Here is a 14,786-nt window from a genome sequence, read left to right on the forward strand (position 1 = left end):
AAGAGTCCAACAGCTATTATAAATTACAACTTAAGATTCAGATAATTTTGTGTGTGTGTGAGTTTTATTAAATAATGTTTATTTCTATGACTTTCCATTCATTTTTTGTGTAAAGTTTTGTCATAATACACTTTTATCCACTTATTGCAATTATATAAAGATTTTTAAATTGCCCACAAATGAAAGACAAATCACTGACCTTTATCAAAACTTTGAAAAGAAAATAATCAAGTTTTCAAGTAAAAGACTTTTGGGAATTAAAATTAATAAAACATGTCAGAGATATTTTATAATTTGAAATAAAATTACTAAACTTTTGTGTTATTAAATAATTCGTTGAAACACCATAAAAAATTACAATTCAAATATTAAATATAACAATAGGAAAAATCTTATCAGAAAAAAAAATATTTCAATAAAGGAATTTGACATTGATTTCTATACCAAATTACAATTTTTAAATATACTACTAGCACAAGATCTTATCTTTACAAAAATTTCTGTAGCCTATAAGTACACAAAAATATTTTTACTTCTTGGATTTATAACTTAATTAATATTAAACATAAATTATATTTAAGTCCCAGAATTTCGTTTATAAATTTATTTTCATTTATGAAAATTTGTGAGTATAGAGAGAACGGATTTTAAGTATTGTAAGAAGGATCAACCAGTACAAGTAGAAAGAAAATTTAGGCATAGTTGATAGCAATTTTAATTTTGATTGAACCTTGATGCACCAAATGTAGAAAAGTTAAAATAAGGAAATACAAAAATAAAAATCGAAAAAAAAAAACTATTAATAAAACGAATAACTAGATCAAAATATTTGTGAGCGGCCATTATTTAGAGAGCTCTTTTTAACGATATCTGAAAGAGATTGGCAACCTCATGTTGCAGTCACAGTTAGTGCACTAAATATGATGCTATCAATGATTTTTTTCATAGGGTTGAAAGATAATTAGAAAAAAAAATTATTTTAGAAAAAAACTAACCATCTCAAACAAACAAACCTTTTATTTTTATTAAACTAAATTTTATGATATAAAATTAAAAGCGAACTTAGACACAAAACTGAATTTTTCATTTATTTAAAATAGTTCTAACATTCATAATAGATAAATTTGTTTTTACACATAATTCGATCAATAAGGGTCATTTTTATTGGCGATAAATTTTGTTCATTTATCCAGTTTTCGTGAAGCCAACAAAACTGGTATTTCTGCATCAAGAAAACGTCACTAAGTAAAATTAAAATAGATTACGAAAAATCGTACATTCAATAAAATTCTGAAGTTTAACGACCATTTTACTGTGGAACAGAGAGTGGTCTCTCTTGAGAAGTTTCACTGTATATTTTTTTTAACTAATTAAGTTGTGTTAAATACTCTAAATAGCCGCTAAAATTAAGCACAGAGAAAGTTTGTCGATTTTCTTTTTACAGACTGCCCCAATAAATGTAAAAAGGAAACAAATTAGACATCATTTTTTAATTAAATAAATTTAATCTGAAACAAGCCCATTAAAAATTGGGAAATTGTATCATAAATTGACGATTAAAAAAAGGGGAAAAAAAGCGAGATTTTCATTTTTGTAGCAATTAAATAAAATGTGAAATGCAAGAAAATTTTAATAAAATTTAAGCAAAGTATTAAAAAGAAACATAAATTGAAACTTATAGGAAAAAAATAAATTTTTTCTTATCTTTTTAAAAACATCTGATTTTTATTCACAAGGATACCTATAACATCACTCACCTGCAATACAATGTTTTTACAAACAGAGCAGCGGGAGACAAGTTCTCCATAATTTGTCATCAAGAAATGCTCTAATTCAACAATAGCCCTTGTACTAAAATATAGGCTGCCTTCTTGCTATGTACATAAAACAAAATGTTAACATTTTTGGTATATAAAATAATCTTGTAGATTTTTTTATAAGTAAGAATGATATGACAGTTCATTCATACATAATCTTTGGTTTTGTCTTATCAGAAACTAAATTAAAAAGCTTTTGAACACAAAATATTTCAATTTCTAAAATTATGGCACCGCTGACAATGCAATTATTAATAAAGACTATTAAGTAATAAGACTTAAAAATGCAAGCAGCAAATAATACAATGCAAACGCTAAAATATTGTTATACTAAACTATTATGGTATATTTCTTTACAGTAACATCTTCATCCACTAATGGTTGAAGAGAAGCCGTGATGGTTCAGGGGATGAAGCGTTCGCCTTCCATTGAGGTGAACCGAGTTCGAATTCCAGCTATGGCTGGTTCATACAAATTCTGTGCTTTTCCTCACAAGGATACCTTCAGGGGATGAAGCGTTCGCCTTCCATTGAGGTGAACCGAGTTCGAATTCCAGCTATGGCTGGTTCATACAAATTCCGTGCTTTTCCTCCCCATGGGCCAAACAGTCCTGTACGAAATCCAAATTTCTCCCAATACTTGATCCAGGAGTTCCCTTGTCATCTGGATATGGTTCAAAATGACAAGGCTACGGAGTAGAACATTGGTAGTCCTAAACCCAAAATATTGGTTCAGCTGTTCAACGATGGTTATAAAATAAAAATGGTTGAAGATGTTACTTTATTCGTTTTAATTTCCTTAGGCTAAGCATTCCACATCCATTCTGCATCACAGTAAAGCCAACTTTAAAAAAACAAAATAAAAACTATCAATTAAATACCACAGTTTAAAGAAGCTGATTAATCATGCTTATACTGAAAAGAATGAATAAAAAATTTATGTTTGCACACAATATAAAAAAGATACAGATGGAGAAGCCAAACAAATACTATTTTGAAACCAATTTAAAAAAAATATCAGTTTTAAAACACATTACTTAGTATTAAAAAAAAATAATCTGGCCAAACACCTTTTTAGTATAAATATTTTTGACTGTCCTAAATGCAAGCTCTGTTGCCTTGGGGAGGACATGGACTTGCCCCATATATCAGTCTGTCCTGCGCTCATCTCCACTACTGTGTGCGGACGCTACTGGGAGGCTAAGGCCCGTATGGGCTAAGCATTCTATTCTATTTATCTCTTTTGCCTTGCTTTTCTTGTTATTTTATCCTTTTTGTTCTTTTAAATTGGCCGGCCATTGGAAATATTAAAAAAAGTATTAAAATAAATAAGTCTTAAAATTCATTTTTGAGTTATTTAAATTCTTGGTTTATGGTAAGAAATTAAATGAAGTGAAATAAAAGCTATCATTATTGTTTAATTTTAGCAAAAATGCTTCATATAAATATCTTAACATTAAAGGTTTTTTTTTTAATGGAAAGATTAAATGTATTACCTCAAGTAACCATCCATCTTTATTAAATCTTATAATAGTTTCATTTGCATCTTTTATTCTAATATCCACAGCACTTGCATTGTTTAATACAGTAGAAGATGACACTTTTCCATCTTCAGATTCTACAATACCAATTATCTAAAAATACGAAGCTTCTTTTAAATTCTACATTTTAAGAAATATTTTATTGTAATTAGATAGCTGGAATTAAATAATAATGTCATTCATTTAAATTTAGCAAGTGTTAGTAAGTCATTTAATAATATTGAGAAAGGAGCCATGTTAAAACATAACATAATTAGAATAGGCTTAGGATTTTAATAAAACATCATTTTAAATGAACATAATGCATTTTTCCCCTTAAGTGCTATGCAATAAAATTAAAACGTTCATAAAACCTGAATACAGTTTCCTTAGTACATTATTAATTATATCTTCATTTAATTTTAAGTTCTTCGCAAACTGTAAGCTATTCTGAAATTTTCTTCAGAACACAAATTTTAAATAGTGCGTAACATGCCAAATGGACATACAACTTTGGCTTTACTTGATTGAGTACTGGGTTCAAGGATCTTGGGGGAAGCAATCTTGTGTTTCATCTTAAAAATGGTGTTGGTATAGTCCATGTCTGAGAGGCAAGTGAAGTTAGCATCTTCGCCTACGCAAATCACCTTTAAGGAATTATGTATATTATACACAAACGTGCAAACATTGTTGGCAGAAAATTTCTTAGTATCGCTCATTGTAAGCAAAAAACATTCAAAATTTACACTCTAAACAGTCACTTTACCCTGCAGTCAATATTTTTAAACACAGATCAGAGAATAGAGCATTTGCCCTTCAATGAGGGGAATCAGGTTTGAATTCTAGAGATAGCTGGTTGATACAAATTCTGCACCCGCCTCACACTAAATAACAGTGCTGGCGTAAAATATCAGTGGTAGGCGGATCATGGGTTAGAGTCCCCTTACCGTCAGGCTAACCGTGAGAGGTTTTCATAGTTTTCCTCTCCATGTAATGCAAATGCGGGTGAGTTCCATCAAAAAGTCCTCAAAGAAAGCAAATTTTTCCCGATACTTGATCCAGGAGTTCCCTTGTCTTTTGGATTGGTTTCAAAGTTACTAGACTACGGAGATGAACATTAGTAGTTGTAAATCAAAAATTGGGTTGGCTGTTCAACACCGGTTATAAAATCGCAGAAAATAAAAAAATTTCCGTGATGTAATATTAAAAATTTAAAAAAAAATTCTAAATTTTCCAATTTTAACCCACAGGTCAATTTGCAGAAATCGACCTGTGAATTTGATCTGACTGTGAATTGACTTCAGAAATTGACCTTTTAGAAAGAAAAAAAATATCAAGTTATGAGAAATTTTTTTTTCTATTTTGCACAGCCATTCTTTTCCTGTGATTACAGGCATGCTGGTATGCATGATAAATAGTTTTTAAAATTTAAAGCATATTTGAAAAAAATTGATGATTTTTAAATAAATTTTGCCAAAATAGGTTGAAAATAGTTTTAAGAATTTATAAATATTGCAATATTTAAGAATTAATTATAATTGTTAGCAGAAAGCTTTATACAGTTGAACCTGTCTATCTCGAACCTCTTTATCTCGAAAACCTCTATATCTCAAAATTTCTAAAATTCCCTACATTTAGTGACTAAAATCAATGTATTTTCCATGTTTATGTCGAAATTTTTTTTTCAAAACCTCCGTTTTTCGAATTTCTAATAATAGAGCATAAATGTCAAAACATTCTTTATCGGTCGAACTCGCAGACAGAGATAAATTTCGTGAATCCACAGGAAGTGGGGATGAACAGGTTGGGGGTGTTTCTTGGAATTTCAATCACTATTCCTGCACTTCCTTAACTGGAAAGGAATACGATTCTGGCAGTAAGAGTGGGGTTAATGAGTAGCGACCATCAGGAGTCAGCTTTTCAACACAAATAAGAAAGCTAAGAATAGAAATTCCTTTTCATCTCAAAATTGCAACCCATGGATCAAAGGATAATTAAGAGTTTTAAACTGAACTACGGAAAACAGTTGGTAAGCAAACTTGTAGGCGCCATCGATGAAAAAAGTTAGATGCCATCAGAATTACTGTTTTGTCTGGAGAAATGTGTCGGTATAAACTATCCAAAATAGTTTTAAAATGCTGGTTTTAAGAATAGCTGTGAAGATGATGAATAAGAGGTTGAAGGCATCAGTAAAGAGGAAGAAACTGTTAATGCTGAAAATGCAGTGCCAGATTTGCCAGAATGGAATGTAATAAAATCTGGATTTAATGTTGACATTAATTTAGAAGATTTTTACAAGTGCCTAGCAACGTGCGGAACATTGACCGATGCGGAAATCATAGATATTGTCAAAGGAATACAGATGAAGAGGAAGAAGCTGAAGATCAGATTAATGAATCAAAAGTGAATGCAAAAGAGGTAGAAAAGGCTGTAGAATTCTTATAAACTATTCTTGAATTCCAGGAAAGTGTTGGCTATGAGGGATTTGCGTTTTTTCTAACCTCAAAAGAAAAATCGAAACAAATAAGGTTATACATCAAAAATCTTAGAAAAATTATTTTTAGTGTTAAATGTACATTAAAAATTTTTTATGTAAATAGATTAATGTGGTATAATTAATTTAAAGAAATGTCTATATTTTTTCTACTAAAAACAATTAAAGCACTTTTAATAGAAATTCTTAATTAAATTTAATTTTCTTTTAAAGTACCTGTATAACCCGAAACCTCCTTATCTCAAATTTTTCGCCCGTCCCGTGAGATTCGAGCTAAACAGGTTCGACTGTAATTAAGATTTTGTGTTCAAGGAAGGTTTTTTATTTTATCCAGGGATGAGATTAGCCAAAAGGCAAAAAAGCTGAATTTCAACGATGGTAAATTTTACNTTCGAGCTAAACAGGTTCGACTGTAATTAAGATTTTGTGTTCACGGAAGGTTTTTTATTTTATCCAAGTCTGCCTCTAAGTGGGGTCAATAGTGGAGGCTATCAACAATGCTAAGAAATTTTGAAGTGTTTTCATAGGAAACTTGTGGAACAATTCGCTTTCTAAAAGTCTACATTTACTAAAGAAAGAAAACAATATGAATAGTACAGAAATGAGCATGCTAAAGTTTCAGTCCAATAAACAAGAACCTTCCCTAATGTCTATGCACCAAATAATTTCCTCTTTATTGGGTGCGTGCAACCTCAGAATGCCCTCAGGGAGGGGTTTTGTCCCCTATCCTATGGTGTATGGTTATAGACTCTTTGTTAGTTCAGTTAACTGATCTTAGCATTCCCTGTGTCGGGAATGCTGATGACGGTGTTATTGTTGTCAGAGGCAACCATGGTAAAACAGTCTCTGATATCATGAATAATGCACTTCTAGAAGTAGCTAGATGGTGCTCTGACTCTGGCTTATCTGTCAACCTGTCCAAGATAAGTTTTGTAGCCTTCACAAGAAAAAGGCATCTTGATCTAGGTCAGGGCTGTCCAACTGCAAAGAGCATATGGGCCAGAATTCCGGTCACTGATCACCTGGCGGGCCGCAGTTTGAAAAAGTTGAACAATAACCTCTTACCTCTTATACAATAACAATTAATAGTTGAATTATTAATTATAAAACAATGGAACAGAAGGATTATAAAACAATTTGCTTACATTTTAATGGGAAAACTGAGGCCAATCAGCCTGAATAAGAAGTTGGTGGGCTGCACAATATGTGTTGGAGAGCCGCATGCGGCCCGCGGGCCTCCAGTTGGACAGCCCTGATCTAGGTAATGTATACTACCTAGACTATAAATTGGAACTCACAGAGAAAGTCAAGTTTCTCGGGGTGTATTTTGACTCCAAACTTAATTGGGGTTATCATCTAGAATACTGTATCAGTAGGGCCAGGAAGATTTTCTGGTCTTGCAGAAATGCTATTGGTAGAACCTGGGGATTATCCATCAAAATAGTCTACTGGATATACTCAATGATTATTAGTCCTATTATCACATATGGCGCAATTGCCTGGTGGTCAAGGACTAGATTGAGCTCTGCCAGGTCTAATCTTAATAGACTACAAAGAATGGTCTGCGTAGCCCTGTCAGGCTGTCTTAGGACCACGCCCACAGCTGCTCTTGAGAGCTTGCTTGGGCTTCTTCCATTGAATTTACTTATTGAAGTCGAAGCTCAAACAGGCATAAAGCGTCTTATGTACCTTGGCCTATGGAAAGAGTATTCCAAACACTTGTCATGGGGTTATTTTGTTTCACAAGTGATGGATATACTCTCTTTTATGCCTAGTGATTATATGTCACGAAGATATGCTTTTCACAAGCCTTTCAAGATCCATTTTCCTACTAGAGATGAGTAGTTTAATTCTCCTCAGAGGCTTAAAGGCAAATGTCTAATACGGTACACTGATGGTTCAAAGCTTGGCCTCAAATCAGGAGCAGGAATTTATTGCTCCAATGATGGTACCAAACTTCACTTTCCCTTGGGAACATATGCCACTGTTTTTCAGGCTGAGGTCTATGCCATCATCTTGTGCTGTAAGATATGCTTAGACAGGGGATATCAAAATATGACTATCCGCATCTGTTCTGACAGTCAGACTGCTCTCCTATCACTGCCGAAGTGTAAATTCACCTCTTTGCTAGTATGGGAATGTTTTTCGGTCCTCTGTGACCTATCTACTCATAACAGGGTATACCTGCATTGGGTACCTGGACATATAGGTATTCTTGGAAATGAGCTAGCTGATGAAGCAGCACGGGCTGGCTCTAATGCAATTTTCTGGGGCCCTGAACCTGCATGGGGAATTTCTCCCACCTCTTTTAGGGCATCTATATTCAAGCTCTATGGCAAAATTTGCCATGAGCGATGGCGCATCGCTGACAGTCAGAGACAAATTAAGGAGCTGAATCGTGACTGTCCCAGCATACGACAAAAAAGAGCTTTTAAAGTTTAATAGAAACAGTTTGAAGAAGATCATTGTTCCTCTTACTGGACACTGCATCTTCAGGAGACACCTATACATAATGGGAACTGAATCCAATTCTCTTTGTCAAAGTTGTCATCTTGAAGAAGAGACATCACGACATATACTTTGTGATTGTGAGGTGTATTCTGCTCAAAGATTTGAGCATTTACTGCAGCATTGCATTAAAATCTGGAAACTGCAGGATATTCCTGTAAGGTGCTTGCTGAATTTTATTTCAGCTATAGGGCTTTCATGCTAATCATGATTTAGGGTTTGGGTACAATAGACCTCTGGCCGATATGCCCTGCTCTTTGGAGCTGCCCAACCTCTAAGTCTACACCAAATAATAGAAAAGAAGTAAAGAGACAAACACCTGCAAAGTGGTGAAACTAATAGGGACATAGAAACAAGTTTGAACAGAGAGTAATCGTTTCATCAGATTAATATAATGATACAATTAGATACAAAATCGATACATAATCGAAGTCTATGTTTGCTCTTTGTTGATATGATTCTAAACTGAAAATTTTTTTTTAGTTAACTTAATACTTCAAAAAAGAATTTATATAAATATACTCACTATTTTCATGATTTCATCATTTAAAATTCTAGGTACTTTCAAGTACTTAGTACAAAATATCACATAAAGTGATACAGATCCTTCACATAAGAAGGACCATAGGAAGTGATTTATATAATACCTAATGAAAACATTATTAATTAGAAACTGCACATGAGAACAACTGCAATTTGGATTTGTTCTTTAAATCATGAGTGAATTTTAGATTGTTCCTCCTTTTTTTTTAACAAATAAATATTGTTATTCCGTTATGTACAAACTATTTAAACAATAGTGTTTGTTCCACTCTGCACTTTTTAATTCTTGAATGTGTATCAACTCTTGAAAGGACATTGCAAATTAAGTTTAGGTTATTTTATCATAGTTTAACAATGATTATAATTTAATGGTACAAAGTATGGGTTACATAACCACCTAAGAAATTCAAATTCAAGGTGGTGTGCCGAGTAAAAAAGGTTTTGCTTGATCTAAATTAATTCAAATGAAACCGTAAGAATATACAGTATATCCTCACATTACAGACACTCCTAGAAAATAAATACCTCTCATTACGTGCATCTTTTAATGCCACCTGAAATTTCCATGAATAAACCATTATGTACCTCGAAGCGAATAAAGCATGTCAATTTTTTGTCTTATCCATAACTAAAAATATTTTTAAACTGTTTCCGTACTAAAGTATTAAAAAACTGGCATTCAAAAATACTTTCTAAAGAAGAACCAAAAGTGAAAACTTTATATGATGTTCTAATGGTATTGAGGAACTGAGACATTTTTACCTATCCAAAAATGATCAAATTGGTGTAAAAATGTTAAATGGTTTAAAAATGTACCATAAAAAAAAACTTCTATCACATCTTTCTTTTAAACCAGATAAATAGAAAATTAAGACATTTATATACATCAAATCTCATCATAGATGGTTTTGTACTCATTTATCTGTAAGCATTATAATTTTGTTAAGTATAAATAAATATCGATCTTTATAATTATTAAAGATTATTTAATTATTTCTATATCATAGTACTTCATCTAAAATCAATTTAAGGAGTTAGCCTTCGTAATAACGTACCCTTCCCTTAAACAGACTTTTTTTTTTATCCCAAGAGTGTCCGATTAACCGAGGTTCCACCATATTTATCAAGCATAATTTGTACTGATTCAATTTATACTTACGATTCTTTTAAAAAGTTCTAAATCCTTCGACTTATATATTGTATTTAATCTTGATAATTCATCATTTGCTGTATTGATCAGAACATAATACTCTTCACCTGATATTTCATCCTTTCCTTTTTTAATAGCCAGATTATGAGGATTGATTGCATTATTAATTTTTTCAACAAATTCTTTCAAATCACCACGCTGAGCTGTTGGAAAGTAATAAATCATTTAGTAGATTACTTCTTTTAAAACTAAGAATTAAAAAGGAACCATGATGGTTATTCACTTAAAAACAAGTCATTTACAAAATAATTTATAAATCTGAATAACAGCTTAACAGTACAATTTATAAGGAGAATGAAATACTTCATCGAAAGACATGATTTGTGAATAAACTTTGTTCAACATGACTATTGAGAGAAAGAGTATATTTGCCTATAATTTAGTGGAGAGAATATGTTTGCAAAAGAAGAAATGAACAAAGAGTTGTGTAGAAATAAACCATGCTCTAATGTAGGGCACAATCCTTTTCACTAGCATAGCAGGTTGGTTAATGAAAGACCAAAGTAACATGGCAGGGTAATACAATAATTTTTGCATAAATAATATATATATGTGTTTTAAGCACTGAATTTTCTTTATCAGTAAATTTAGTAACATATTTTCAGAAAATTAAATGCTTTTAATTGTTAGAATTCATTCAAAATTGAAAAAACTAATACTTTTTCTAAAACATTTTTCCCCTTTTATCAATAATTGGTCTCTCTCTCTGTACAGGGAGAAAATATAAATTCTAACAAACAAACAGAAATTTAATGATCACAGAATGAAAGTGTTACAAAAAATAGATACACATTTTAATGAATAATGTAAATTTGAATTAAATATTTTGATTAAATTTATAGGATTTAAACAAAAACCAAAAATTAAAACAAAATAGTTACAGTAGAAAATAAAATTTAATATTTATTTGGTATAATACTTCAAATATTATTTCAATTTCTTGAACTATTCGAGGTTTTACAATTTTAAGTAGGAAACATTTTCTTTTTCACTTTTTTCTAAAACAAATTTTTTAGAAGAAAAAAAAATCTAAGCATCAAAAAAATTTAAAACAATAAATAACAAACAGTGAGTAGTTTAAAAACTTGCACTTTCATCCTGTTTCCAAATTATAAAAAAAATATTTAAAAAAATTACATTAACAGCAGTGAATATAGTAACCAAATAAACTTTTAATTACTTTGTAACTATTTAATTTTTTGAACAAAATATTCAATATTAAGAATTTTTTTATTATGAGTATGAATATTATGAGTATGCATAAGCTGAAAATAATTAAAATAAGCTAGGTTTTTTTTCAAAACAGACATATTATAAACAATGAAAATATTGAAAACAATGAAATTCCTCCTTGAATTTAGTTATTTTATTCTGAATTGAAAGGCTTGATAAGAAATACTTATGAAATATTTATAAATGCATAATCTTTTCATAATTTATTCAATATATTGTTACTGCAATATATATATATACAGTAGGGAACCGATTATCCGGAACGATCAGGACCATCGTTATTCCGGATAACTGATTTTTCTGGTTTTCTGAATCGCTACAAAAAGCCGTTTTTTTATTGTTAAACCCAACTAAAAAATTTTTTTTCCGGAAATAATCTTAAAAAGAAGAAAAAACGATGNGGTTCAAAATTACAAGGCTACGGAGTTGAACGTAAGTAGTCGTAAACCCATGAACTTGGGTCGGCTGTTCAACGACGGTTATAAAACAAAATATTTTTTTCATTCCTGTTTCATGCAAAAAAGCTCATATAAACAAGCAAAATATTAAATAAATTATGGATTATTGATTGGATATAAATATTATTATTATTGGTTAAAAATATCCCAACTCTCAAAACCCCTGCCTGTTATCCTTCCGTAGAACACCTTTCGGGAGCTGCTGTTCTAGACAATATACAGAACTCAGCTATTATATAAATAGAGGGCGCCAAGTTAATCATTAGTAAGGATCCCAAAGGGACCATAAGTTAAATCAGTTTGCTCATTAATTGAAATTGGCAGAAATAATTAAAAATTAAGGCTACAAATAAATGAATCTATATAAAGTTTGGCATAGCAATATGTTCCGTTATTGCAATCAACTCAAATCAACAGTTTTTTATTCAACTATTGGCATGCTATTGTTCCATGGCTCACTTGTTGATTCATGATGACAAGACAGTAAAGAGAGATCTCATATTAATATTCTTTATTTAAGATCTAACTATAATTTTGAAAAAAAAAGTTTTTCTTTAAAACTCTTTTAAAGGGAATTGAATTTCCAAAAACAGTCCGATACTTTTTTGACAGCTTCAATAATATAATTCTCAAGAAGTTTATCAAACATTCTAATTTAAAATTGCGCCTGTTGAAAAATTTTATAATGGCTTTTTAACATTGCGTAAACATTACATATATCTATTGAAATCTGTAATCAAGTTAAATCAGAACTTCCAATGAAAGAGTGCAACTAAATATATAATTAACTATCATCTATTAACAACTACACGCATAAATTTACAAGGAATTGTTTTTCTTATGCTATCAAATTGTTTATTCTGTTAACAAAATTTATTTAACAATCACATTTATATATATATATAAATATAATTGTTAACACACACACACACATATATATATATATATATATGTGTGTGTGTGTGTGTGTGTGTGTGCATTAACTTTCTATAACATAAACTTTTTACATGAAAGAAATGAGAAAAGAATAAAAAATTTGATATTACTTAATTATTTTGAAGGCAAATTTCATATCTTATTTTTAAATTTCCCATTAGGATTATATTTGTTAAACAGCTTTTTAGACTCATTATAAATGCGACATATTTAAAAAAGTAAAAATGGATAGCTAAGAATAAACACAGAATACAATTTTTTGCATGTGCAACACTTCAAACTTTACTCCCACTCTCTTGATCATTACATCACTTGTATTTGTGCGTACAAGGACAATCCAAATCTAATATTGGCAGTTATTATCATTGATGTTGAAAAAAAGAAGAAAAAAAACGAGAAAAATGGGTGCATATGCGCAAGAAATCTACTCCGAAAGAATAAACTAATCAGGTAAAATAATGCTTAAAAAAAATTTAAAAAAAAGAAACAGATTTGACAAATCAGCACTTTCAGGATTGCAGGTTGCAAACACAAATATTTTTTACATATGAATGCTGCTTCCACATAAAGACAATCTAAAACTTTATATTTAGATTTTTTTGAACAGAACTACAAAGTTTAACATTGTTTTATTTAATTTACATCCTTACATTTTCTTAATTAAGCCTAATAAGACTTGCAGTCAAACACAAAAATAAGAGGTATCTTAAGAGGTAGAGAATGCCTTGAAATACAAAGAAGTCGGGGAAGACAAAACGGTTCCAGAGATTCTCGCCCTTCAAGTTGATATGTTCTGCTCATAAAATGCAGTAAGGAATATCAGCAAAGCTACTACAAGGTAAATGTGCCTGAAGAAAGTTGTGTCCAGTTAGTAGCCTGAAATCCTGATAACCATAAGGAGGTCCCTTTAACACATGACCTTAAGAGGCTCTCTTGCTAATATCAAGCTATACTGTTGATATATTTACTAAGTTTGGTAAAATCTTATTTAGGGTTCTTTAGACAATAAAAGTAAACCGATTCACCTTCTTTATTTTAATTATTAAATATATAATATGCCAACATGTAAGAAATTGTAAAACTTAGTAACATATACTGAAAATAACTAGTAAATTTCTTTGGTAGCAGATGTATGGCCTAAAGAACTTATTGATGTGACCTTCAGGCACAAAAGGTTGAAGACCCCAGTCTACATAGAAATATACATAAAAACATGAAATAAGAACTTATTAAAATTTATTACAATGAAAGAATAACCAATGGAAAAACTGGGGATGTTTTCGTATCGGGATTTGCCAAGGTGCCAACTGGATTTTAAACTTGACAATCTTTTTAAAAAATATATGTAGACGTGGTTATGAGTTATAACTTTTAAGTTGGTCCTTTTCTGTGAGTTTTCTTTTCTAGTTTCTCGAGGGCCGCTGCCTAGAAGTTGCGAAGACTTGGCGATTATTCTGCCACAGATCACGATACGGAAATCTCCCCAAAAATTTCATAACATCGAATCCTTAAAAAAAACTTACTGCCATTTTTTTCATGACAATCACGATGTAATCTTCTAATTTCCTCAGCACTGCAAATCTTTTTACCCATCATAATTTGAATAAACATTCTATGAGGATCTTGTAAAAGGCTAGACATTTTCTAAAACAATAATAAATTTTTTTAGACAAAATCATAAATGCATTTTTACGGAAAAGATGTACTTACATTAAATAATAAAATAATGATCAAATTTTGCAATAATTTGTTTTAAAATGCCCAATTAAAAAATACTAGCAAATTATTACAACTATATATTTTATTTAGAACCAAATATTTTTTTAAATATATCAGAACTATATACTTTTCAGAATATTTTTTAACAAATAACAAACCACTTAGGAAATTTTTTAAAATTTGGAATAAAAAAGGTTTTGAATGCTTATTTTTGTTTATTTGAAAGCTCTAACTCTAGCATTTGACAAAAAAAAATCATGAATACAAAGGAATGCCTAAGGAATTTTTACTGCATTCAATTCACACGCCCTTTTTAAGCAAAAGTTGGAATTTGATTGGTTGTTTGGGT

At 30.6% G+C, this 14,786-nt stretch overlaps 1 protein-coding gene across 6 annotated transcripts in view; it reads right to left on the reverse strand.

Moving 5' to 3' along the window:
* The window catches only part of LOC107441200 (Non-SMC element 1), a 17,284-nt gene extending 2,502 nt beyond the window's left edge, over positions 1 to 14,782 (reverse strand). Inside the window, exons 1-6 of one of the 6 annotated variants that reach the window (XM_043041944.2) lie at positions 14,596 to 14,692; positions 14,242 to 14,362; positions 10,041 to 10,234; positions 3,846 to 3,983; positions 3,313 to 3,450; positions 1,758 to 1,874 (exon numbers count right to left, since the gene is read on the reverse strand). In XM_043041944.2, coding sequence (XP_042897878.1) covers positions 1,758 to 1,874; positions 3,313 to 3,450; positions 3,846 to 3,983; positions 10,041 to 10,234; positions 14,242 to 14,359 — 705 coding nt within the window. In that variant the 5' untranslated portion in view covers positions 14,360 to 14,362; positions 14,596 to 14,692. Of the gene's footprint in view, positions 1 to 1,757; positions 1,875 to 3,312; positions 3,451 to 3,845; positions 3,984 to 10,040; positions 10,235 to 14,241; positions 14,363 to 14,428 lie in introns of all 6 variants that reach the window. The other 5 variants (XM_043041943.2, XM_016054372.3, XM_043041946.2 and 2 more) reach the window with 5 other exon arrangements.
* Positions 14,783 to 14,786: the final 4 nt, after the last annotated feature.

Source organism: Parasteatoda tepidariorum, chromosome 4 (genome assembly GCF_043381705.1).
Source record: "Parasteatoda tepidariorum isolate YZ-2023 chromosome 4, CAS_Ptep_4.0, whole genome shotgun sequence".
Lineage (NCBI taxonomy): Eukaryota > Metazoa > Arthropoda > Arachnida > Araneae > Theridiidae > Parasteatoda > Parasteatoda tepidariorum.